Below are 27754 nucleotides of genomic sequence, written 5' to 3' on the forward strand. Positions count from 1 at the left end.
ATGAGAAAACAGGATTTTGATACCTACCGGTAAATCCTTTTCTTCTAGTCCGTAGAGGATGATAGGTGCCCGTCCCAGTGCGTACTTTACCTGCAGTTTTTTGTTAGATTTACACAAGTTGTTATAGCATGCTGCTGTAATTGATTCATGCCTGTTGGCGTGTGTTACGTTGAATGCCATGTTGTGCGGCATGGTTGAGGTGTGAGCTGGTATGTCTCACCACTAGTTTAAAAGTAAATCCTTTCCTCGAAATGTCAGTCTCCCTGAGCACAGTTCCTATAACTGAGGTCTGGAGGAGGGGCATAGAGGGAGGAGCCAGTTCACACCCATTGAAAAGTCTTAAGAGTGCCCATGGCTCCTTCGGAACCGTCTATACCCCAGGATCATGAAGCGGACCCCAGCATCCTCTACGGACTAGGAGAAAAGGATTTACCGGTAGGTATCAAAATCATTTTTTTTTTTTTTTAACCACAACCCTTTCCAGCTTATTAAGAAGCAACGGCTTGTCGGTGCTTGGAGAGAAGAAACACCATAGACCTTCATCAGCATAAGCTGATTCCAGCTTTAGCTGACGGAGCGGGTCATTGCTTGTAGAGAAGCCCCGTTGGTGCTCCAGACCACAGAAAAGGTTGTGAGCGGGTGGTCAGGTCACATTGCCGCCGCTCTGTGTGTCAGTACTGTGCTGTCTATAGCGACGGTCAGCTCATGCCGCGCTCCGGAGGTGGTGAGTATTAAACTGTACGTGCTGCAAGGCTACATCACCGTGTGCCTGTCTCCACCGCTTCCTTCATATAGAGGGGAATGGCGCTATCACCACCGCTGCTGGTCACCGTCCCCGCTGCGGTCAGCTCACGTATAGCTGCCGGGCTACGGGAGAGGGGCGGAGACTTTCACTAGCGAGTCTCCTGGCACTCACGGCTCACAGGCATAGACACGCTGCCCGGCTACTGCCACCTGTCCCCAGATACTCCAGACGCTGCTGGCGCCAGTCACCGCTCCCTGATTCTTCACTCTGCCAGCGGTGGAGGGAGGAAATGGCGGTCCCAGTGTCTTATATATCAGTGGGCTAAAGCCGCACGGTTTCACAAATGGCTGTAAGGGGCAAAGCAGGCTATTAAGCCGATGCTGGGGAATTTTTCTGTTTAACATTTATTTAGCAAAGTGGGCTTGTATCTGCACACACACAATTTTGTTATATCAAATTAGGAGCTTTCTAGAGCTCTGAAAGATGACCCCTGTTGCATTAAGGTATTCACCGTTCCTGCTGGGGGTGCCATCGACTACAGCTAAGGTTAATCAATAGGAACAAGAAGAGAAAAAGAACTGTATTGTCGATGCACAGAAAGAAGGGTGACCTAATTATCGCAACCTTCTGAGAAAAATATACTACTAACATTTATTTAGTCCTGGTGCTTTCTATAGTCTGTATTAAATAGAAAAAAAAAACGTAAAAAACAAAAGCAACAAGCACATGGTGAGACGCCATGTTATACATCCTGTTACTTCCTGCAGGAAGTTTGAGGTCCTACATCACTCGGCCACTAGAGGGGGCAGGTGTGAGTACGTTTTTTTGTGTATCGCAAACTTAGTGTGTACTACAGTGCAGTGCACTCTGTCAAATACACACTTTAGCTACTTCTTTCTCGGAGTCGTGAAAATCTACTGTTACCGCTGTGTATATTGTCTGTGCATCATAAGCTAATTCAAACTCTAAAAACGCAGCTTGTCTGCGATAACTGATTGTGTTACGTGATGAAACTTCCACTTGCACAGTGTATCTTGCAAATACGGGTCCATGTAAGGACCTCTGCCCTGATCCTCCTTAGGTGATGATGGCAGGTGTGATGGCTGATTTTTGCATAAGATCGTGAGGCGGCTAAGTATCAGGCAAGGTCAATGCCGTCTGAGCAACCAGAGTGGGCTCAGCATATTTTTAGGATTGCATTCCACGATTTTACACTGAAAATTCAATACGAGATCTTGTATCTCAGGAAAAACAGGAGGAGGGTGATTTGGGCCAGGAGTCGGACAGTAAAATCAATGAGGCCCGGCCATTGATTATTTTCAGAGCAGTGCGCCAGGTGCTAGATTTGCTAAGAGATAAAGGAATACATTTACTAAGATGAGTTCTATTTAAGATGGGATGTAGCCCATGGCAACCAATCAGATTCTACTTATTTATCTAGCTCCTTCTAGAAGATAATACCTGGAATCTGATTGGTTGCTATTTGCAACATCCCATCTTAAATAGATCTCCCATCTTGGTAAATTTACCCCAAAGTGAGACTGTTCTTATTCAGATTATCTTAATAAGCAGTTGGCGTAAGTATACAAATTCCACATACACGTTTTTCTATGCCAAATTGATTTCTGTCTAACTACCCTTTTCCAGGTTGACAACTAAATGGAAAAATGTGCCGCCAGTGGATTATTCGGTTTTCAAAACTTTCAAACAAATTAACTATTACCATCCTAGCTGCAACAACGCTAAAACACCCGTTTGAGCGTAAGCTGGAGGCCATGTTAAAATCCATGTATACAACAGCAGGAGTGTTTAGACCTGCTTTTGTTTGTGTTAACAAGGCAGTAGTTGCATGGGCAATACAACTCTGGTTAGACCTACAATAGGGTCTTTCCCCTGACCAGCTTATACTTTACGTCGATCACATTTGTCAATCGCCTGAGTATTTAAGTACGGCTTCTGTGGATGTCAGACAGGTTAGTTCTCGGCTTGCAGCTTCACTAATTACAGCCCGACGGGCACTTTGGTTGCGTTCTTGGCAGTCCGAGGCTGAGTCAAAATGAGGAATAGAAGCATTGCCTTATACTAGCGATATGGTATTTGGTTCTGAACGGAAAAAATGGATTTCTCAGGCTACTGGGGGAAAGTCTGTTTTAATACCGTTGCCCGCACCAATTCTTAAAAGACGATATGCTAGACCAGCGTTCAAATCTTTTAGACCTCAGTCCTTTCGTGGCTGTGCTCAAGGAACAACCATACAGAGTAGACGTGGTTTTCAACAAACCACGAACAGTTATCAAGACACACAGCCAGCTGACAAACCAGTGGCATGACAGGCGTTCGATTTGTCTGCCACCAATGCAGTTTTTCAAGGAGGTCTGCCTTTGTCAGCAGACAAGAGGGCAGTTCTGCAGACCGTTATTCAGTCTCGTAGATTAAGCAGTGTTAATTCAGGTACCCATTCACCAACCAACGGCAGGGGTTTAATTCCAATATTTTTGAAGTACCAAAGCCGGACGGCTCTGTTAAACAGATATTAAACCTAAAGGGGCTCAATCAGTACGTCACTTACTACAAATTTAAGATGGGATTCCTGCGGTCGGGAATTGCAGGTTTAAAAATACAGGAATTCATGATTTCGCTGTATCTCATGGATGCGTACTTACACATTCCAATTTGGCCACTGTATCAGGCGTACTTAACGTTTGCAGTACAACAAAACCATTAGCAATTTCAGCCACTACCGTTTGGCCTCTCATCAGCGCCTCGGGTATTCACAAAAGTGATGTCTGTGATGATAGCTCATCTCAGATCCCTGGTAGTGATTAATAGTTCTGTACTAAAACAACCTTCTCATCAAGGCTTAGGCTCAAAAAATACTCCTTCAAAATGCCTTACGGACGTACAATGTACTAGTTCAGCACTCTTGGCCTGTCAACTTTAAAAAAAAAATAAAAAAAAAAAAAAATCAAGCCTTGTTCCGTTTCAACAAATGATTCTGGATATGGTAGATTAACGCATTTACCTGCCAGAAGAGAGCACAAAGTATTCGTCATCTAGTACAGTTAGTGCTCAAACCACGGATGGTGTCTGTGCACTTGTGCTTTCGATTGTTAAGATGGTGGCGTCTTTCGAAGTACTCCAGTACGTACAGTGGTCGGGCTTATCTACAAATTCATCAGGTGGTGCAGTTGTCTCCAAGGGCCAGAGTATCGCTACTCTGGTTTCTCCATATAAAGAAATCTCACCGTTGGAATTATCCTTTTTCATACGGCAGATGCAAGTCTCTGAGCTTGGAGAGCAGTAGTCCTACATTGTCCGCTTCAGTGTTTATATAGTCAGACCAAGAGATTACGGTCAATAAATGTCCTGGAACTCAGGCCAATTTACATCACTCTGCAACAGGCAGTTCACATTCTCCAGTCTCTGACTGTTAAGGTTCAGTTGGACAATGTGACGGTAGTCGCATACATAAACAAACAAGGAGGAACTTGAAGTCGCATGGCCATGTGAGAAGTTGCTCGAATTCTCAATTGGGCCAAGCATCACCAAGTGATATCGGCAGTGTTCATTCCAGGAGTGGACAACTAAGAAGCAGATTATCTGAATTGTCAGGATTTTCATCCAGGAAAATGGGCTTTACATCCAGAAGTGTACCAGATGTTAGTCCAACGGTGTGATTATCCACAGGTGGATCTAATGGCATCTCGCCAAAATCATCAGACACCCCAATATGTGTCCAGAACAAGAGATCCAAAGACAGTAGCAGTGGATGCTCTCACAATAGCGTGGCCATACATCCTAGTGTATCTATTTCCGCTGCTTCCTCGGTTGCTAAGGCGGACCAAGAGTCCACAACCGTCATACTAGTGGCGCCTCAGAGAGCGTGGTTCTCTGGATTTTCGCAGACTATCCGTGTCCGCTTCCGCTACGTCCAGACCACCTGAAACAAAGTCCGTTCTTTACCCCGATTTAGCACGGCTGCGTTTGACGGGTTGACTGTTGAAACCGTTCTTTTAAGACGAGGACATTCCAGAGTCTTATACCAACCATGTTACGTGTTAGAAAGCCAGTTACAGCAGACTACGTTTGCCCCTAAAGGGGCAGGTTACTGTTTTGTCAATTTTCTTTTAGCGCCATTTGGCTTTAATTGCTAACAAAGCATACGTTTCTGCAGGGTGTCCTTAGAGTTTAACTTATGTTTATACCACCTACAGCTCCATGGGACTTGAATGTAGTTTTAGACTTTTTGTAGTCCTCACTTTTTTGAACTCTTACAACAAATGGATGTTAAGTTTCTCACTTAGAAAACCGCCTTGCTTCGGCAAGGTGTGTTTCAGAAATAGGTGCGTGTTCATGCAAACCACCGTATCGGGTGTTTCATGATAACACAGCGGAACTTCGGACAAATCCCGCTTTTCTACCAAAGGTAGTATCCTCTTTTCACATAAATCAACCAATCGTAGTTCCTGCTTTCTCAGAAGGTTCAGGACCTCCAGCTACTTTTGAATGTGGTTCGTGCGCTTTGTATTTATGTAGCCCGAACATTAACCGTACGTAAAAAAGATACATTGTTTGTTCTCTCTAATGCAGTCAAGATAGGTTGGCCGGCTTCCAGGCAGAGGTTGGCTAGATGGATTAAGCTGACCATTCATCAGGCTTACTTTCATACTAGTTTACAAGCGCATGCATCTATTTCGGCATATTCCACGCATTCTGTGGGAACGTCATGGCCAACAGGTTGTGGGGCTTCCACGACATAACTTTGCGTGCGGTTACATGTTTGTGCGCTTTTACAAGTTTGATACTTTTTGTGGCATCTGGCTTTGGCCGTCTACTGTTACAGGTGCCAACCAGTTCTTCTGCCCAAGGGGGAAACTTTGGTACGTCCCAAGAGTACTCCAGTGACCCCTAGTGGATGAAAAGAAAATAGGATTTTGGTATTTACAAGATAAATCCTTTTCTTTGAATCCATAGGGAATACTGGTGCCCATCCAGAGCAGTTTCACCTGCCTTGTGGTAGGTTCAGGTTATACTTATAGTACACGTTATCACCTGCTTGTTTGAAGGTTAAGGTGATTATCTGTTGTCATTTCAGCTTTCTAGTTTGTTATATGTAATTCTCCCTTGTTCATCCTCTTGCTCCTGTTCAGCTCGGCAAAAAACACTGGGGCATCTTGCGAGTATGGAGGGGAAGGAGGGTTACACATTTAAATAAATGTACCTATACCTGCTATCGCACTGTCCATATCCCAAGAATACTACAGTGCTCCCTATGGATTCAAAGAAAAGGATTTATCTGGAAAGTACCAAAATCCTTTTTTCCCACACTATATATCCCTGGCATTCCATTTCCTCATTAACCATGATTACTGTGTCACACTGCTTAGCAACCACTGGAGGGAAGCATTCTATGACCAGGCCTATGTATGTGTGGTGTCACTTACCATTAATAAAGTGGCTAAAATTAGTAAATGCAAACATTTCTTCTGCTAAATGTGAATATCCTCATTTACATTCGGAGTTACAGGTTTTTTTTCTTTACGTTTTAGGAAACCAGATGAGCACCACAAGGTTTCCAGGTATAGGAAATGTCTATTTTTGTATATAGATACATGTGTAAGTTATTTGGAGAACTACAACATGCTTCAGAATGATCCCATTTTAATTTGCATTTGTGCTGATGGTTTTTTTTGTGTTTTGCATTCCTCTCTCTGTACCTTTTTGATTTACTTTATGGCATCACCTAGCATCGTTCATCATGACTATTACTAACATGCAGAATTTTTCCTTCTAAATGTGAGCGGTCCTCGTTTACATCAGTAATAAGTGTTTTTTGTTTTTTTTCTTTACATTTTAGAAAACAAGAAGGTGGTCACAACAATGGTTCCAGGTATATAAAATTACTTTTTGTATATAAATACACTTGTACTTTATATACATTGTGACAATATCACTGGAATAGTGGTTGAAGGCAGGTATATTTGCTCCAGGTTTGCTACCGATGTGTTTTTAAACCCCTGGAATATTTTGTTGGTTTTGCGGAGAGCTTTTGTTAAGAACCAGATAAGGGTCCTGAGGTTGGATGTGAGAAGAGGGCAGGTTCTCCATCCATTTAGACCCGGTTCGGGTCTTTGGGCTTTAAGCTTCACGGAAAGCTGCTTAGGACTTTCAGCTGTATGGGTGTGTTTAAAAAGGCGGTCAGCCTGATCATTGCTCTCTCTCAGGGTGGGATGTACTAAGCTTACAAAAGTGATAATTTCACTGTGATAAAGTACCGGCCAATCGGCTAACTGCCATGTAACAGGCTGGATTTGAAAAATGACAGGAGGTGATTGGCTGGTACTTTATCACAGTGAAATTATCACTTTAGTAAGCATAGTACAGTGATGGCTAACCTTAACACTTTAGCATGGCCAAATAGCAAGACTGTAGCAGGGCATGCTGGGATGTGTAGTTCAACAGCTGGAGTGTCAAGGTTAGCCATCACTGGCTTAGTACATCCTGCCCTCTCTGCCTTGGGAAAGATGAGACTATGGAGTCTCTGTGAGATAAACCTGCTGTGCCTGGTAATCTTGATGTATTTTTGTAAGGGACTTTTTGTAAGTGAATAAGGATTATCCTGTGTTTAGTTGGTGCCAGCAAGGTATTTTATTTTGATGTTTATTTCTGTTTTGCGCACAATAAAACTGGTTGAGGCCAATTTCAGCTGCTGCACACCGCCATCTACCCCAGGAGATGGTGCCTGTTCCCCTGACCCTGTTTCAAAGTGTATGAGGCTGCTTTTGCCCAGAATACTTGTGACTTGGGGGTAAATGTAAAAACTGTCGATATTGGGGGGGCACGTTATGTGCGCTTTACCGTTTTGCCCCCATGTATGATGGCTGCGATATGTCCACAGTGCTCCCCTGTCTATATCGGCGCTGCTATCTATAAGATAGCGGGCCGATATGCTTGGGCAATGTATAATGCTGACCATTCAGATACCTGCAGCTGTTTTCTACAACTGCTTGAAGTCAATGCCCATAGACCACAGCAGGCACATCATCACCTAGCATTGTTCATAGTGACTTTTGGTCATTTAAAAAAAAAAAATTTCTGCTGCGGGGTACACTGTGCTCCACAAGGATAGACAATGGGGTGTAGAGTAGGATCTTGATCCGAAGCACCAACAGGCTCAAAAGCTTTGACCTTCTTCCCAAGATGCATAGCGCCGCCTCCTATATCACCCTGCCTCCGTGCACAGGAGCTCAGTTTTGTAGTTGGTGCTTGCAGTGCAAGCATGTAACAGGAAGAGCTGCTCACAGCAGCTCTAGAAAAAGCTTTTTCTGAGGAAAAAAGACTACAAGGGCTGCAGCAGAGGCACAGATTGTGTGGATGTCAGTAGACATCACCTGCTGCAGCTCCATCTCTCCCCCAGCGGCGCTGTAGACTCCCGAGCCCTTGTTGCCGGGTACCTACAGCAGAAGGCTTCGGTTTTCTTCCAAATCGGTCACACACGGCTGGGGCTCTCCAGGATCGTGTGGCCACACTTCAGGAGGAGGTAGGCGGGACCCGCACTTTATCGCGATCCAGCGCGGCCGGTGGCAGGCGGGCTGTGCGTGCTGGCAGTGGACACTGTGGCAGTACAGGCGATTCTACTAGATCACTAGGGCATTGGGTGCAGGTAGGGTTTTCTTTCTAAACCTTTTTACAAGTATCCCGCAGTACCAGGTGGTTTTGCCAGCAGACGGGATAAGGCTTAGACCTGGAGCCCCTCCCCTAGCCCCAGGGCGCCATTTACAGTAAATATTCCGGCCCTGGAGCTGCATATCTGTCTCTCCCTCTCTCCCTCTCTCCCTGTCAGTGTTTGGGCGCCATTTCCCCAGCTACACTGTTCCTGGGACTGCTTGGGCAAATCCTCCTTTGTAAAGCCGCCTGATAGTCAGCGCTGTGCCTTTACAAGACACTTAAGTATTCTACATGTCGTTTAGACAGTTAGTTAAGAAAAAGTGCATTTAGTCAGGGCTATCTGGTACAAGTACCCTGTGATGTACATCCAGGCTTTACTGTGCAGTGTTGTATCTATTGATTACATAGCTATATATAAGCTAGTCCAGTGCAGTATTATTGTTTGTAATAACCTCTGCATTGTACAGCTGTGACTATATGTGTGTGCATTAGCTTGCTGTGTGACCTCCATTTCGTCTCGCTCAGCTTGCCATCCCTATATTCTATAACCTGAGGTGGCTAGGTGTCAGGTTTATAATACTGTAATATAGGATATTCACAAGATATACTGTAATTGTATTTCTCTGTGTGATTTTAGTCACCATATCTCTCCTGAATCCCTGTTTGTGCTGACAACACTGTGCAGGGGTTTGGGTCAGGTATTGTGCTGCTGACAAATTGTACTATAAAATGTCTGACTATGAGGGTAACTGTTCTGGGGCTGAACACACTGGTAGTAGTGCTGAGGCCACAGATACTTTTGAGGAAATTACAGCAGCTGAGGGCTAGTTCTAGGGGTTCTTTGCCCCCAAGTGGGACTATAGCAACGGGGTCCAGAATGACCTGCCGTGGGCTACCGTCTCTACGCTACTGAATACGCTAGTTATTAAACGAACGCCCCCTATGGGACCTCCTATGCCGGTTCAACCATATATGGTCCCTGCGGCAGATTGTTCGCTCAGTTATGAATCAGTCCCTGACTACTAAAAAGTCTAACCCTCACTCGCTTAAGACCAAGGAGTCCTCTAAGCGGGCCATTACTTCCTCACAATCCACTGCTGTCACTGACACCTCGTCTGATGAGGATGGCGTTTACACTGACCCCACAGATTCTGACACTGATAATACTGATGGGGATAGTAGTTGACAAGTGGATGTTCCTGATCTATTGGAGGCTATTACGGTTGATCCCAAGCCATCCGTTCCTCCTAAGAAACCAGATAGATTCAAGCGTCAGAAGGTGGTTAAACAAGTTTTACCTCACTCTGATCACTTGGTTGATATACGTCAGGAATCCTGGTAAAAATCCAGGTAAGAAGTTCGTGCCTCACAAGAAGCTGCTTGCTCGCTATCCCCTCGCGCCAGAGCTGTCTAAAAATTGGGAAACGCCTCCTCCAGTGGACTCGCATCTGGCTAGGATGGTGGTTTCCTCAGCTCTACCTGTCACTACCGTTGCGTTTCTGAAAGAGCCTACGGATAAACGTGTGGAGGGTTGTCTGAAAGCGATTTACACCCTCACAGGTTCTGCACAAAGACCCACTATTGCAGCAACATGGGCTGCAGAGGCTATTGAAGCGTGGGCCCTAGAGTTAGAAGCTGAAATCTCTTCTGACCATGCTAGATATTGTCACAGCTTCTCACTATATTAAAGAGGCAGCTTCTGATGCCTGTATTCTAGCAGCCAAGACCTATACTAAGTCAGTCCTGGCTCGCCGGATATTGTGGCTGAGATCCTGGTCCATGTATCTGGATTCTAGAAAAACCCTGGAGGTTCTCCCTTTCAAGGGAGATATTCTGTTTGGGGAGGACTTAAATAAGATAGTGGCTGATTTGGCTACTGCCAAAACTGCCTGTCTGCCAAGTACCGCACCTTCTGTGTCGAAGCGCTAAAGGTACTCTGGTGAGACCGCCACAGATACCTGAAGGGTCTCAGCCTTTGCAAAGGTCCAAGTCCACTTCGGGTAAAAAAGATAGTTTTCATTTGTGTTATAATTTACCAGTTTCTTCTATGTTGCATTCTGACGATTCTATGCCAGACCTCACTGCGCAAGATGAGCATGAGGAAGGCGAATTGGACCAGCAGTCAGATTCTGAGGATATCGACAGTCCGGGCATTGATAATCTCATTAGGGCGGTGCGTCAGTCTCTGAAGTTTACAGAGACTGAAGAACCTCTGACAAAGGATGAGATGGTATTTACTAAACGACACAGATCTCCAGTGTGTGTTCCTTTTTCTCTTACGTCCTAGAGGATGCTGGGGACTACGTAAGGACCATGGGGTATAGACGTGCTCCGCAGGAGACATGGGCACTCTAAAGACTTTAGAATTGGTGTGCACAGGCTCCTCCCTCTATGCCCCTCCTCCAGACCTCCGTTAGATCCTGTGCCCAGAGGAGACTGAGTGCACTGCAAGGGAGCTCTACTGAGTTTCTCTGAAAAATACTTTTTGTTAGGTTTTTTATTTTCAGGGAGCACTGCCGGCAACAGGCTCCCTGCATCGTGGGACTGAGGGGAGAGCAGCAGACCTACTTAAATGATGGGCTCTGCTTCTTAGGCTACTGGACACCATCAACTCCAGAGGGTCGGAACACAGGTCTCACCCTCGCCGTTCGTCCCGGAGCCGCGCCGCCGTCCTCCTCACAGAGCCGTAAGATAGAAGCCGGGTGATTATTGAGAAGAAAAGAAGACTTCAAAGGCAGCAGAAGACTTCAGATCTTCCACTGAGGTAACGCTGCGCGCCATTGCTCACACAGCGGACACTGTAAGGGCGCAGGGGGGGTGCCCTGGCAGCAATATAAACCTCAAGGGACACTGGCATATGGATTATATACTGCGGAGGCGGTATAATAAAAAAAAAATCCCCCGCCAGTATAAATAATTTGAGCAGGACCGAAGCCCGCCGCTGAGGGGGCGGGGCTTGATCCTCCAGCACTAACCAGAGCCATTTTCTCCACAGCACACTGCAGAGAAGCTGGCTCCCCGGACTCTCCCCTGCTGAACACGGTTACAGAGGGCAAAGTGGGGGGTGGGGGGGGCGCGGCACATTAATTGGTGCAGTGAGTGTAATTGTATACATATTTCTATAAAAGCGCTGTACTAGCTGGGATTTTAGTCCAGTATCCGGTGGCGCTGGGTGTGTGCTGGCATACTCCTTTCTCTGTCTCTCCAAAGGGCCTTATTGGGGGACTATCTCCATATAGATATATCCCTGAGTGTGTGGTGGTGTCAGTACGTGCGTGTCGGCAAGTCTGAAGCGAAAGGCTCATCTAGGGAGGAGGTGGCGCAGATGATCGTTGTGTCTCAGTCGGCAACGCCGACACCTGATTGGTTGGATATGTGGAATGTTTTAAATGCTAATGTGTCTTTATTACATAAGAGATTGGACAAAGCAGAGTCCAGGGAGTCAATCCATGGCTTTGACTGTGTCACAGGGCCCTTCTGGGTCTCAGAAACGTCCACTGTCCCAAGTAGCAGACACTGATTCTGACTCCAGTGTCGACTACGATGATGCGAGGTTACACCCAAGGGTAGCCAAAAGTATTCATTATATGGTTATTGCAATAAAAGATGTTTTGCATTTCACAGATGACCCCTCTGTCCCTGACACGAGGGTATGCATGTTTATGGAAAAGAAACCGGAGGTAACTTTTCCTCTATCTCATGAGCTGAATGAGTTATTTGAAAAAGCTTGGGAAACTCCAGACAAACTGCAGATTCCCGAGAGAATTCTTATGGCGTATCCTTTCCCGTCACAGAACAAGTTACGGTGGGAATCCTCACCCAAGGTGGACAAGGCTTTAACGCGCTTGTCCAAAAAGGTGGCGCTACCATCCCCGGATACGGCAGCCTTCAAGGATCCTGCTGATCGCAGACAGGAGACCACCTTAAAATCCGTTTATACACATATGGGTGCCTTGCTCAGACTGGCAATAGTGTCGGCTTGGGTTTGTAGTGCTGTAGCAGCTTGGGTAGATACCTTGTCAGCTGACATTGATACCCTAGATAGGGATACCATTTTATTGACCTTAGCTCACATTAGAGATGGTGTCTTATATATGAGAGACACTCAGAGAGACGTTGGGCTGCTAGGTTCGAGAGCCAACGCCATGGCGATTTCTGTTAGGCGAGCGCTGTGGACTCGCCAATGGACGGGCGATGCCGACTCAGAGGCATATGGAAGTTTTGACTTACAAGGGTGAGGTTTTATTTGGGGAAGGTCTTGCGGACCTGGTTTCCACAGCTACCGCGGGTAAATCCACTTTTTTACCTTATGTTCCCCCACAGCAAAAGAAAACACCACAATATCAGATGCAGTCCTTTCGGTCGCCTAAGTCCAGAAGAGGTTGGGGCTCTTCCTTCCTCGCCAGAGGTAAGGGTAGAGGGAAAAGAATGCCTGCTACGGCTAGTTCCCAGGAGCATAAGTCCTCCCCGGCTTCTACTAAATCCACAACATGACGCTGGGGCTCCTCTGAGGGAGTCCGTGCCCATGTGGGCACTTCTTTGACTTTTCAGCCACGTCTGGGTTCAGTCAGACGTGGATCCTTGGGCAAGGGAAATTGTATCCCAAGGCTACAAGCTGGAATTCGAAGACGTGCCTCCTCGCCGGTTTTTCAAATCGGCTTTACCAGCTTCTTCCCAAGAAAGGGAGATAGTTTTAGCTGCAATCCAAAAACTGTCAACAAGTGGTTGTCGAGGTTCCCCTAGTTCAACAGTGGAAGGGATACTATTCACCCCTATTTGTGGTCCCGAAACCGGATGGCTCGGTCAGACCCATTCTAAATTTGAAATCCCTAAACCTGTACTTGAAAGTTCAAATTCAAGATGGAATCGCTCCGGGCAGTTATCTCCAGCCTGGAAGGGGGGAATTTTATGGTGTCGCTAGACATAAAGGATGCATACCTTCATGTTCCCATATATTCCCCTCATCAGGCGTACCTGAGATTCGCTGTACAGGACTGTCATTGCCAGTTTCAGACGTTGCCGTTTGGGCTTTCCACGGCCCCGAGGATTTTCACCAAGGTAATGGCGGAAATTATGGTGCTCCTGCGCAGACAGGGAGTCACAATTATCCCGTACTTGGACGATCTCCTGATAAAAGCGAGATCGAGAGATCAGTTGCTGAAAAGCGTGTTGCTCTCCCTGAGAGTGCTGCAGCAACATGGCTGGATTCTAAATCTACAAAATGTCACAGTTGGTTCCAACGACTCGGCTATCTTTCTTAGGCATGATTCTGGACACGGAACAAGAGGGTTTTTCTCCCGATGGAAAAAGCCCAGGAACTCCAGAACATGGTCAGAGACCTGTTAAAACCGAAAAGTGTCAGTCCATCAATGCACTCGAGTACTGGGAAAAATGGTAGCAACCTACGAGGCCATCCCCTTCGGCAGGTTTCATGCACGGACATTTCAGTGGGACCTTCTGGACAAGTGGTCCGGGGTCCCATCTCCAAATTCATCAGAAAATAAGCCTGTCCCCCCAGGTCCAGGGTGTCTCTCCTGTGGTGGCTGCAGAGTGCTCATCTTCTAGAGGGTCGCAGGTTCGGCATTCAAGACTGGGTTCTGGTGACCACGGATGCGAGCCTCCGAGGATGGGGAGTAGTCACACAAGGAAGAAATTTTCAGGGAACATGGTCAAGCTAGGAGGCTTGTCTACACATCAACATACTGGAATTAAGGGCCATATAAAACGGCCTACGACAAGCGGAGAATCTTCTTCGCGAACTACCGGTTCTGATTCAATCATACAACGTCACAGCCGTGGCTCATGTAAACCACCATGGCGGGACAAAGAGCAGAGTGGCAATGGCGGAAGCCACACTGATTCTGCGCTGGGCGGAAAATCACGTAAGCGATCTGTCAGCAGTTTTCATTCTGGGCGTGGACAACTGGGAAGCAGACTTCCTCAGCAGACACGATCTCCATCCAGGAGAGTGGGGATTTCATCAAGAAGTTTTTGCAGAGATAACCAGTCTTTGGGGACTTCCTCAAATAGACATGATGGCGTCACGCCTCAACAAGAAGCTTCGGATGTATTGTGCCAGGTCAAGGGACCCTCAGGCAGTAGCGGTAGATGCCCTGGTGACACCATGGGTGTTTCAGTCGGTATATGTATTCCCTCCTCTTCCTCTTATCTCCAAAATATTGAGAATCATAAGAAGAAAGAGTGCAGACAATACTCATTGTTCCAGATTGGCCTCGAAGGGCCTGGTATTCAGATCTTCAGGAGACGCTCAGAAGATCCATGGCCTCTTCCTCTCATGGAGGACCTGTTGCAGCAGGGGCCCTGCGTGTTCCAAGACTTACCGCGGTTACGTTTGACGGCATGGCGGTTGAACACCGAATCCTAGCTGGAAAAGGTATTCCGGAGGAAGTCATCCCTACTCTAAGGGCTAGGAAGGAGGTGACGGCGAAACATTATCACCGTATCTGGAGGAAGTATGTTTCTTGGTGTGAAGCCAAGAATGCTCCTACGGAAGATTTCCAGCTGGGCCGTTTTCTCCACTTTTTACAGACAGGAGTAGATATGGGCCTGAAGTTAGGCTCCATTAAGGTACAGATTTTAGCCCGATCTATATTCTTTCAGAAGGAATTGGCTTCTCTCCCAGAAGTCCAGACTTTTGTAAAGGGAGTGCTGCACATCCAGCCTCCTTTTGTGCCCCAAGTGGCACCATGGGACCTTAACGTGGTGTTGCAGTTCCTTAAGTCACACTGGTTTGAACCTCTTCAAACAGTTGAGTTGAAATTTCTCATTTGGAAAGTGGTCATGTTGTTGGCCTTGACATCTGCAAGGCGGGTGTCCGAATTGGCGGCTTTGTCTCACAAAAGCCCCTATCTGATTTTCCATGTGGATAGAGCAGAGTTGAGGACTTGTCCTCAATCTCTGCCTAAGGTGGTTTTATCGTTTCATATGAACCAACCTATTGTGGTGCCAGTGGTTACAGGGGACTTGGAGGATTCCAAGTCTCTTGATGTAGTCAGGGCCTTAAAAGTGTATGTAGCCAGGACGGCTCGTATTAGGAAAACAGAGGCGCTGTTTGTCCTGTATGCAGCCAACAAGGTTGGCACCCCTGCTTCTAAGCAGTCTATTGTCTGCTGGATCGGTAACACGATTCAGTAGGCTCATTCTACGGCTGTATTGCCGGTACCAAATTCGGTAAAGGCCCATTCCACTAGGAAGGTGGGCTCTTCTTGGGTGGCTGCCCGAGGTGTCTCGGCATTGCAACTTTGCCGAGCGGTTACTTGGTCGAGTTCAAACACTTTTGCTAAATTCTACAAGTTTGATACCTTGGCTGAGGAGGACCTCATGTTTGCTCAATCGGTGCTACAGAGTCATCCGCACTCTCCCGCCCGGTCTGGAGCTTTGGTATAAACCCCATGGTCCTTACGGAGTCCCCAGCATCCTCTAGGACGTAAGAGAAAATAAGATTTTGAACCTACCGGTAAACCTTTTTCTCCTAGTCCATAGAGCAGGCATTCCCAACCGCGGTCCTCAAGGCACACCAACAGTGCAGGTTTTTGTGATATCCAGGCTTCAGCACAGATGGTTAAATCAACATAACTGAGCTAATAATCAAGTCACCTGTGTTCAAGCCTGGATATCACTAAAACCAGGACTGTTAGTGTGCCTTGAGGAGCGAGGTTGGGAATGCCTGCCATAGAGGATGCTGGGCGCCCATCCCAGTGCGGACTAAATTCTGCAAGACTTGTATATAGTTATTGCTTAAATAAGGGTTATGTTACAGTTTTGATCAGTCTCGGGCTGATGCTGTTTTGTTTCATGCTGTTAACTGGTTCGTATATTCCATGTTGTACGATGTGGATGGTGTGGGCTGGTTTGAATCTTGCCCTTAGATCAGAGGTTCTCAAACTTGGTCCTCGTGGGCCCACACAGTGCATGTTTTGCAGGTAACCCAGCAGGTGCACAGGTGTATTAATTACTCACTGACACATTTTGAAAGGTCCACAGGTGGAGCTAATTATTTCACTTGTGATTCTGTGAGGAGACCTGCAAAACATGCACTGTGTGGGCCCACGAGTACCAAGTTTGAGAACCTCTGCCTTAGATTAACAAAAATCCTTTCCTCGTACTGTCCGTCTCCTCTGAGCTCAGTTTCTCTAACTGAGGTCTGGAGGAGGGGCATAGAGGGAGGAGCCAGCGCACACCCATTCTAAAGTCTTTATAGAGCCCATGTCTCCTGCGGAGCCCGTCTATACCCCATGGTCTTTACGGAGTTCCAAGCATCCTCTACGGACTAGGAGAAAAAGATTTACAGGCAGGTTTAAAATCTTATTTCCGGAATCTCTTAAGATGTTAATAGAGACACGGAAGAATCCAGATAAACGCTTTTCTATACCTCGCCGATTTAAGTCTAGTTACCTGTTTCCAGAGTCTGTGACATCTACGTGGGAGAATCTGCCAATGGTGGATTCGTCTGTGTCAAAACTTATTAAAAAAATTAACCATTTCAGTACCAACTGCTCTACGCTTCAAGACCCTTGCCTCTAACGGTACCTAGACGGAAATACTCTGGACCAGCGTTCAAATCCTTTAGACCTCAGCCCTTTCGAGGCCGTGGTAGAGGAACAACCACACCTGGTAGAGGACGTGGTTTTCAACAAACCACCACCCGTCGTCAGAACGCTAAGGTCACCGACAAGCCAGTGGCATGACGGGCTCCCATCCCATCTCGGATCTCCAGTTGTGGGGGCACGCCTTCAGACGTTCCATTTGGCGTGGTTCTAGACATCCACAGATGGGTGGATCCGCAATTTAGTGTTAAAAGGTTACAAAATAAAGTTAGACTGTCTACCACCTGTACGGTTTTTCAAGACAGGACTGCCTGTGTCTGAAGACAAGAAGGCGGTTCTGCAAATTGCCATTCAGTCTCTGCTGGATTCAGCAGTTTTGATTCCGGTCCCTGTACACCAACAAGGTCAGGGTTATTATTCCAGTCTTTTTGTAGTACCAAAGCCAGATGGCTCGGTCAGACCAATATTGAACTTAAAGGGTCTAAATCAGTACGTCACTTACTACAGATTCATGATGGAATCCCTGCGGTCAGTAATTGCAGGTTTAGAGCCACAGGAATTCATGATTGCGCTGGATCTCAAGGATGCGTACTTACACATTCCAATTTGGCCACCGCATCAGAGGTACTTACGGTTTGCGGTACGGCAAAACCATTACCAATTTAAGGCTCTGCCGTTTGGTCTCTCGTCAGCGCCTCTGGTATTCACCAAAGTGATGTCTGTGATGATAGCTCATCTCAGATCCCTGGGAGTGATAATAGTCACGTACTTGGACGATCTACTCATCAAAGCTCTGTCTCAACAGATTCTCCTTCAACATGCTTTGCTAATATACAATGTGCTAGTTCAGCACGGTTGGATTGTCTGCTTCAAGAAATCAAATCTGATTCCGTCTCAACGACTTACGATACGGTGAATCAAAGAATTTACCTACTAGAACAAAGTGCAGAGTATTCGTCATCTGATAGTGCTTAAGCCACGCACAGTCTCTGTACATTTGTGCATTCGACTGTTAGGGAAAATGGTGGCGGCTTTCGAAGTGCTTCAGTACGGAAGATTTTACTTGCCTCCTTTTCAACTGGATGTGCTCGCACAGTGGTCAGGCTCGCATCTGCAGATTCACCAGATTGTGCGGTTGTCTCCACGGGCCAGAGTATCTCTACTCTGGTGGCTCAAAGTACACAATCTCACCGCAGGGAAACGGTTCGGCATCTGGAATTGGATAATTCTAACGACGGACGCGAGTCTCAGAGGTTGGGGAGCTGTGGTCCAAAATTGTCAGCTCCAGGGTCTCTGGGCGGATCACGAAAGATTGCTGTCTATAAATGTCCTGGAACTCCGGCCAATTTACAATGCGTTGCGACAAGCAGTGCACATGCTCCGGTCTCAGACTGTCCAGGTGCAGTCAGACAACGTGACGGCGGTCGCGTACATCAACAAACAAGGAGGAACGAGAAGCCGCATGGCCATGCGGGAAGTAGCTCAAATTCTCAATTGGGCCGAGCATCACCAAGTGATATTGTCGGCAGTGTTCATTCCGGGAGTGGACAACTGGAAGGCGGATTATCTCAGCCGTCGGGATTTTCATCCAGGAGAATGGGCATTAAATCCAGATGTGTTTTGCATGTTGGTCCAGAGGTGGGGTTACCCACAAGTGGACCTGATGGCATCTCGCCACAATCGCCAAACACCCCAGTATGTGTCCAGAGCGTGAGATCCAAAGGCAGTGGCAGTGGATGCTCTCACAATCGCGTGGTCGTACAGCCTTGTGTATCTGTTTCCGCTGCTCCCTCTGTTGCTAAAACGGATCAAACGAGAGTCCACCGCAATCATACTAGTGGCGCCTCAATGGCCTCGGAGAGCATGGTTCTTGGATCTCCGCGGACTACTCGCAGACTATCCTTGGCCGCTCCCGCTATGTCCGGACCTGTTACAACAAGGTCCGTTCCTTTACCCCGATTTGGCGCTGTTGCGTTTGACGGGGTGGCTGTTGAGACCGCCCTCTTAAGAAGAGAGGGCATTCCGGAATCGATTATACCAACCATGTTACGTGCTAGGAAGCTAGTTACGGCAGCTCATTATCACAGAATTTGGCGTGCCTATATAGGTTGGTGTGAAGCTCGGAAGTTTCTGACATCTTTCAAGTTATCCCGTCTTTTGTTATTTCTATAGACTGGGTGGATGGAGGACTACGTTTGTCTACACTAAAGGTACAGGTCTCTGCCATGTCTATTTACTTTCAAAGGCGTTTGGCTCTTTTTGCCGACTGTACACACCTTCCTGCAAGGTGTCGTCAGAGTACATCCTTCATTTATACCACCTACAGCGCCATGGGACTAGAATCTGGTTTTAGATTTTTTACAGTCTTCATATTTTGAACCCTTACAACAAGTGGATGTTAAATTTCTCACTTGGGAAACCGTTTTTCTCCTAGCCTTATCTTCGGGAAGGCGTGTTTCAGATTTAGGTGCCTTGTCATGCAAGCCACCGTATTTGGTGTTTCATAATGACAGAGCGGAACTTCAGACAAATTCCGCTTTCCTGCCAAAGGTAGTGACTTCTTTTCACATCAATCAACCAATAGTAGTTCCTGTGTTATCAGAAGATTCAGGAACTTTGGATGCGGCACGCGCACACTACACGTTTATGTAGCCCGAACGTCTACAGTTCGTAAGACTGATACATTGTTCTCTATGATGCTGCCAAGATGGGTTGGCCAGCTTCCAAGCAGACCTTATCCAGATGGATTAAACTGACCATACGTCAGGCTTACCTTCATGCTAGGCCACAGCCGCCTACATCAGTAACAGGTCATTCCACTCGTTCTGTGGGAACTTCATTGGCAGCAGGTTGTAGGGCTTCTACGACATAACTTTGCGTGCGGTTACATGTTTGTGCGCTTTTACAAGTTTGATACTTTTGTGGCATCTAGCTTTGGCCGTCTACTGTTACAGGTGCCAACCAGCTCTTCTGCCCAAGGGGGAAACTTTGGTACGTCCCAAGAGTACTCCAGTGACCCCTAGTGGATGAAAAAGAAAATAGGATTTTGGTACTTACCAGTTAAATCCTTTACTTTGAATCCATAGGAGGCACTGGACGCCCACCCAGAGTAGTTATAACTGTCTTGTGGTAAGTTCAGTGGATCTTATGGTAACACATTCTCACCGAATTGTTCAAAGGTTCAAGTTATATCGGTTATGGTGTTAGTTGTCAGTTACGTTATGTTTCAACTTTATTGTTGTCCGTTATGTTATAATTTTATATATAATTCTCCATTGTCATCTTCTCTCTCGCTCCTGTTCGGTTCAGTAAAAAACACTGAGGTAGTCTGGGAGTATGGAGGGGAGGAGAGTTACTAAATGTTAATTTTCAGTGCCTGTCCTGCTAAAGCTGTCCATATCCCAAGAGTACTCCAGTGCCTCCTATGGATTCAAAGAAAAGGATTTACCTGGTAAGTACCAAAATCCTATTTTTAGCGCCGTTTGGCTTTTTGCAAACAGTGCATACGTTTCTGCAGGGTGTCCTTAGAGCTCAACTTCCGTTTATACTACCTACAGCTCCATGGGACTTGAATCTAGTTTTAGATTTGTTTTGTAGTCCTCACTTTTTGAACTCTTACAACAAATGGATGTTACGTTTCTCACTTAGAAAACCGTTTTTCTCCTAGCCTTGGCTTCGGCAAGGTGTGTTTCAGAATTAGGTGCGTTGTCATGCAAACCACCATATCAGGTGTTTCGTGATAACACAGCGGAACTTCGGACAAATCCCGCTTTTCTGCCAAAGGTAGTATCCTCTTTTCACATAAATCAACCAATCGTAGTTCCTGCTTTCTCAGAAGGTTCAGGATCTCCAGCTACTTTTGAATGTGGTTCGTGCACTTTGTAATTTATGTAGCCCGAACATTAACCGTTACGTAAGAAAAAGACATTGTTTGTTCTCTCTAATGCAGTCAAGATAGGTTGGCTAGATGGATTAAGCTGACCATTCATCAGGCTTACTTTCATACTAGTTTACAAGCGCATGCATCTATTTCGGCATATTCCACGCATTCTGTGGGAACGTCATGGCCAACAGGTTGTGGGGCTTCCACGACATAACTTTGCGTGCGGTTACATGTTTGTGCGCTTTTACAAGTTTGATACTTTTGTGGCATCGGCATCTGGCTTTGGCCGTCTACTGTTACAGGTGCCAACCAGTTCTTCTGCCCAAGGGGGAAACTTTGGTACGTCCCAAGAGTACTCCAGTGACCCCTAGTGGATGAAAAGAAAATAGGATTTTGGTATTTACAAGATAAATCCTTTTCTTTGAATCCATAGGGGATACTGGCGCCCATCCAGAGCAGTTTCACCTGCCTTGTGGTAGGTTCAGGTTATACTTATAGTACACGTTATTACCTGCTTGTTTGAAGGTTAAGGTGATTATCTGTTGTCATTTCAGCTTTCTAGTTTATGTTATATGTAATTCTCCCTTGTTCATCCTCTTGCTCCTGTTCAGCTCAGCAAAAAACACTGGGGCATCTTGCGAGTATGGAGGGGAAGGAGGGTTACACATTTAAATAAATGTACCTATACCTGCAATTGCACTGTCCATATCCCAAGAGTACTACAGTGCTCCCTATGGATTCAAAGAAAAGGATTTATCTGGAAAGTACCAAAATCCTTTTTTCCCACACTATATATCCCTGGCATTCCATTTCCTCATTAACCATGATTACTGTGTCACACTGCTTAGCAACCACTGGAGGGAAGCATTCTATGACCAGGCCTATGTATGTGTGGTGTCACTTACCATTCATAAAGTGGCTAAAATTAGTAAATGCAAACATTTCTTCTGCTAAATGTGAATATCCTCATTTACATTCGGAGTTACAGGTTTTTTTTCTTTACGTTTTAGGAAACCAGATGAGCACCACAAGGTTTCCAGGTATAGGAAATGTCTATTTTTGTATATAGATACATGTGTAAGTTATTTTGAGAACTACAACATGCTTCAGAATGATCCCATTTTAATTTGCATTTGTGCTGATGGTTTTTTTTGTGTTTTGCATTTTTCTCTCCGTACCTTTTTGATTTACTTTATGGCATCACCTAGCATCGTTCATCATGACTATTACTAACATGCAGAATTTTTCCTTCTAAATGTGAGCGGTCCTCGTTTACATCAGTAATAAGTTTTTTCTTTTTTTTCTTTACATTTTAGAAAACAAGAAGGTGGTCACAACAATGGTTCCAGGTATATAAAATTACTTTTTGTATATAAATACACTTGTACTTTATATACATTGTGACAAGATCACTGGAATAGTGGTTGAAGGCAGGTATATTTGCTCCAGGTTTGCTACCGATGTGTTTTTAAACCCCTGGAATATTTTGTTGGTTTTGCGGAGAGCTTTTGTTAAGAACCAGATAAGGGTCCTGAGGTTGGATGTGAGAAGAGGGCAGGTTCTCCATCCATTTAGACCCGGTTCGGGTCTTTGGGCTTTAAGCTTCACGGAAAGCTGCTTAGGACTTTCAGCTGTATGGGTGTGTTTAAAAAGGCGGTCAGCCTGATCATTGCTCTCTCTCAGGGTGGGATGTACTAAGCTTACAAAAGTGATAATTTCACTGTGATAAAGTACCGGCCAATCGGCTCCTAACTGCCATGTAACAGGCTGGATTTGAAAAATGACAGGAGGTGATTGGCTGGTACTTTATCACAGTGAAATTATCACTTTAGTAAGCTTAGTACAGTGATGGCTAACCTTAACACTTTAGCATGGCCAAATAGCAAGACTGTAGCAGGGCATGCTGGGATGTGTAGTTCAACAGCTGGAGTGTCAAGGTTAGCCATCACTGGCTTAGTACATCCCGCCCTCACTGCCTTGGGAAAGATGAGACTATGGAGTCTCTGTGAGATAAACCTGCTGTGCCTGGTAATCTTGATGTATTTTTGTAAGGGACTTTTTGTAAGTGAATAAGGATTATCCTGTGTTTAGTTGGTGCCAGCAAGGTATTTTATTTTGATGTTTATTTCTGTTTTGCGCACAATAAAACTGGTTGAGGCCAATTTCAGCTGCTGCACACCGCCATCTACCCCAGGAGATGGTGCCTGTTCCCCTGACCCTGTTTCAAAGTGTATGAGGCTGCTTTTGCCCAGAATACTTGTGACTTGGGGGTAAATGTAAAAACTGTCGATATTGGGGGGGGCACGTTATGTGCGCTTTACCGTTTTGCCCCCATGTATGATGGCTGCGATATGTCCACAGTGCTCCCCTGTCTATATCGGCGCTGCTATCTATAAGATAGCGGGCCGATATGCTTGGGCAATGTATAATGCTGACCATTCAGATACCTGCAGCTGTTTTCTACAACTGCTTGAAGTCAATGCCCATAGACCACAGCAGGCACATCATCACCTAGCATTGTTCATAGTGACTTTTGGTCATTTAAAAAAAAAAAATTTCTGCTGCGGGGTACACTGTGCTCCACAAGGATAGACAATGGGGTGTAGAGTAGGATCTTGATCCGAAGCACCAACAGGCTCAAAAGCTTTGACCTTCTTCCCAAGATGCATAGCGCCGCCTCCTATATCACCCTGCCTCCGTGCACAGGAGCTCAGTTTTGTAGTTGGTGCTTGCAGTGCAAGCATGTAACAGGAAGAGCTGCTCACAGCAGCTCTAGAAAAAGCTTTTTCTGAGGAAAAAAGACTACAAGGGCTGCAGCAGAGGCACAGATTGTGTGGATGTCAGTAGACATCACCTGCTGCAGCTCCATCTCTCCCCCAGCGGCGCTGTAGACTCCCAAGCCCTTGTTGCCGGGTACCTACAGCAGGAGGCTCCGGTTTTCTTCCAAGTTAGTCACACACGGCTGGGGCTCTCTGGGATTGCGTGGCCGCACTTCGGGAGGAGGTAAGTGGGACCCGCTTGCAGGACCCGCACTTTATCGCGATCCGGCGCGGCCGGTGGACACTTGCAGTACAGGCAATCCCACTAGATCACCAGGGCATGGGTGCAGGTCAGGTTTTCTCCCTAAACCTTTTTACAAGTAGCCCGCGGTACCCGGTGGTTTTGCCAGCAGAGGGGATAAGGCTTAGACCTGGAGCCCCTCCCCTAGCCCCAGGGCGCCATTTCCAGCAAATGTTCCCACCCTGAAGCTGCATATCTGTCTCTCCCTCACTCCCTGTCAGTGTGTGGGCGCCATTTCTCTCAGCTACACTGTTCCTGGGACTGCTTGGGCAAATCCTCCTTTATAAAGCCGCCTGGTTGTCAGTGCTGTGACTTTACATGACACTTTAGTATTCTACATGTCAATTAGACAGTGTTAGTTAAGAGAGTGGATTTAGCCAGGGTACTCTGGTACAAGTACCCTGTGATATACATCCAGTTCTTACTGTGCAGTGTTATATCTATTGACTTCATAGCTATATATATATAAGCTGGTCCAGTGCAGTGTTATTGTTAGTAATAACCTCTGCATTGTATAACTGTGACTGTGTGTGCATTAGCTTGCTGAATAGTTTCCATTTCGTGTGTCTCGCTCAACTTGTTATCCCTATATTCTATAACCTGAGGGGCTTGGTGCGTCAGGTTTTGTAATTTATATAGGATTTTCACAAAGATATACTTTAATACGTATTTTTCTTTGTGATTTTAGTCACATATCTCTCCTGTATCTCTGCTTGTGCTGACTACACTGCGCAGGGGTTTGGGCAAGAGGTATTGGGCTGCTGACAATTGTACTGTGTTACCTGATACTGCAAGTTATATCCTGTCTGCTTCTGAAGGTAACTGTTCTGGGGCTGAACACACTGCCGGTGTTACTGAAGCCACAGATCCCTATGAAGAGACTGTAGCAGCTGTGGGCTCTGGTTCTGAAGGCTTCTGGCCCCCCATTGGGATTGTAGGCACGGGGATACATAATGACCCACCGTGGGCTACTTTCTCTACGCTTCTACATATGCTAGTTACTAAACTGACCCCCCTATGGGACCTCTTATGCCGGTGCAACCTTAGGGGGGCCCCCCGCAGCTAACCCGCCGTGGGCGGATAATTTGTCTGCTCAATTGAAGTTGAACCAGTCCTTGACTACTAAAAAGTCTGACCCTCGCTTGCCTAAGACCAAGGGGTCCTCTAAGCGAGCTCTTATCTCCACACAATCCACTGCTGTCACTGACACCTTGTCTGATGAAGATGGCGCTTACACTGACCCCACAGATTCTGATACGGATACTGCTGATTTGGAGGATAGTTCACATGTGGCTGTTCCTGATCTTTTGGAGGCTATTAAGTTGATTTTACAGATTACGGATGATCCCGAGCCATCCGTCCCTCCTAAGAAACCCGATTTTAGGTTCAAGCGTCAGAAGGTGGTTAAACAAGTTTTACCAAAGTACCTCTATTGCAGCAACACTGCAGGGGCCATTGAAGCAATGGGCCCTAGAGTTGGAAGCTGAAATCTCCTCTGACAATGCTAGACAATGCTTGTCATATATTGTCACAGCTTCTCACTATATTAAAGAGGCGGCTTCTGATGCCGGTATTCTTGTAGCCAAGGCCTCTACTACATCAGGCCTGGCTCGCCGGATATTTTTCTGAGATTCTGGTCTCTTGATCTAGACTCTAGAAAAACCCTGGAGGTACTCCCTTTCAAGGGGAGATATTCTGTTTGGGGAAGACTTAAATAAGATAGTGGCTGACTTGGCTACTGCCAAAACTGCCTGTCTGCCAAGTACCGCTCCTTCTGTGTCGAAGGCTAAAGGTACTTCCTTTCGTCCTTCTGGTAAAGCAAAAGGTCAGGCGTACAACAAGCAGGCCCGCACTCCCAAACCTGGTAAGCCGAAGCCCAAAAGAGCCTGGGATGCCCGTCAGCCAGCGTCCAAGACGGTTAAGCCTGCCGCTTGACTGGGCGGGCCTCCCCCTGGGGGATCCCAGGGTTGGGTGCCGGCTTCTAGGGTATACCCAGGAATGGTTGAAGACCACTTCAGATGCATGGGTACGGGAAGTCGTCACTCGAGGTTACGCCATAGCCTTCAAAAACCGTCCCCCTCATCGATTTTGCCTGACGGACGTCCCGTTGGACCAGACAAAGGCAAACACTCTACATTCGGTGGTACAGACCCTCCTGCATACAGGAGTCGTAGTACAGGTGCCTCTTCCTCAGAGGGTCCGGGGGTACTATTATCTGCTGTTTCTAGTCCCGAAACCGAACGGGTCCTCTTGGCCCATTCTCAATCTAGAGGCATTGAACAGGTTTGTGAAAGTTTCCAAGTTCCGTATGGAAACCCTTCACTCTATAGTTTTGGCCTTGGAACCTGGGGATTACATGGTCTCCCTGGACATATAGGATGCTTGCCTGCATATTCCTATAGCAGTGTCACATCAGCAATACCTGAGGTTTGCGATTGGCAACCTCCCATTACCAGTTTCGGGCGTTACCTTTTTGCTTAACTACGGCTCCGCGAGTCTTCACCAAAGTTATGACGGTGGTACTCCGCCGTCAAGGGGTCAGGTTACTGCTGTATCTGGACGACTTGTTAATCCTGGCAAATTCCCTAGAAATTCTCCTATGTCATCTGGATATGACTGTCCAGTTTCTACAAGCCCACAGGTGGCTCATTAACTGGAAGAAATCCTCCCTGGTCCCTGCTCAGAGCATGGTGCACCTGGGGGCGCCATTGGACACTCAAAACCAGCGGTTGTTCTTGTCCCAGGAGAAAGTCCTGAAGCTTCAGGACAGGATTCGTTGCTTCCTTTCTCGTCCGCAAGTGTCTATACATTCGGCAATGCAGGTGCTGGGCCTCATGGTAACAGCATTCGACATGGTGGAGTATGCTCAATTTCATTCTCGCTCCCTCCAGAGGCTGATTCTAGCCAAGTGGGACAGCCTGCCTCACCGGATCAGGTCTCACATGATCTCATTGACTCTGGAGGTCCGTCTGTCACTCAACTGGTGGCTCCAGGACCAACGATTGTGCAGGGCCCGTCCCTTCTGGATATCCAACTGGGTCCTGTTGACGACAGATGCCAGTCTCAGAGGTGGGGAGCGGTGTTGGAGCAAGACTCCCTTCAGGGTCGGTGGACCAAAGAGGAATCTCCTCTCGATCAACATTCTGGAATTGCGGGTGGTCTTCAATGTGTTGACCCTGGCCCAGCATTTAATTCAGAAACGTCCTGTTCAAGTACAGTCGGACAACACCACCACAGTGGCTTACATAAATCATCAAGGCGGCACTCTTAACCGTTTGGCAATGAAGGAAGTCTTACGGATTCTACATTGGGCGGAACGCCATCTACCGGCCATATCGGCAATATTCATTCTGGAGGTCCTGAATTGGGAAGCGGACTTTCTCAGTCGTCAGGACGTACATGCCGGCGAGTGGGGCCTCCATCCAGAAGTGTTTCAAATCCTAGTGGAAAAGTAGTGCCTTCCAGACGTAGATCTGATGGCGTCTCGACACAATCACAAGGTTCCGGTTTTCGGGACAAGGGATCCTCAAGCAGCATTCGTGTATGCGCTCGCGGTGCCGTGGAGGTTTCGGCTGCCGTACGTGTTCCCTCCGGTGTCACTCCTGCCCAGGGTAATTCGGCAGTTCAAGCAAGAAAGAGGAATTCTGCTTCATAGCTCCAGCGTGGCCCAGACTGCACAGGTTTACAGACCTGCAGGGCCTATCGTCGGAGTGTCCAATTCTACTTCCACAACGCCCAGACCTCCTCGTTCAGGACCCCTGTGTCTACCAGGACTTAGCTCGGCTGTCTTTGACGGCGTGGCTCTTGAAGCTTCCGTCTTGAGGGCTAAAG

At 46.7% G+C, this 27754-nt stretch overlaps 1 protein-coding gene across 49 annotated transcripts in view; it reads left to right on the plus strand.

Annotated features, from left to right (window-relative positions):
- Positions 1-27754, plus strand: part of LOC134927837 (uncharacterized) — a 1188393-nt gene that overhangs the window by 931153 nt on the left and 229486 nt on the right. For all 49 annotated transcript variants that reach the window (XM_063922861.1, XM_063922855.1, XM_063922854.1 and 46 more), the window contains 4 exons: positions 6295-6324; positions 6603-6635; positions 21874-21903; positions 22180-22212. In XM_063922861.1, the coding sequence (XP_063778931.1) occupies positions 6295-6324; positions 6603-6635; positions 21874-21903; positions 22180-22212 (126 nt within the window). The remainder of the gene's footprint in view (positions 1-6294; positions 6325-6602; positions 6636-21873; positions 21904-22179; positions 22213-27754) is intronic.

The sequence above is a fragment of the Pseudophryne corroboree genome, chromosome 5, assembly GCF_028390025.1.
Source record: "Pseudophryne corroboree isolate aPseCor3 chromosome 5, aPseCor3.hap2, whole genome shotgun sequence".
Classification (NCBI taxonomy): Eukaryota; Metazoa; Chordata; class Amphibia; order Anura; family Myobatrachidae; genus Pseudophryne; species Pseudophryne corroboree.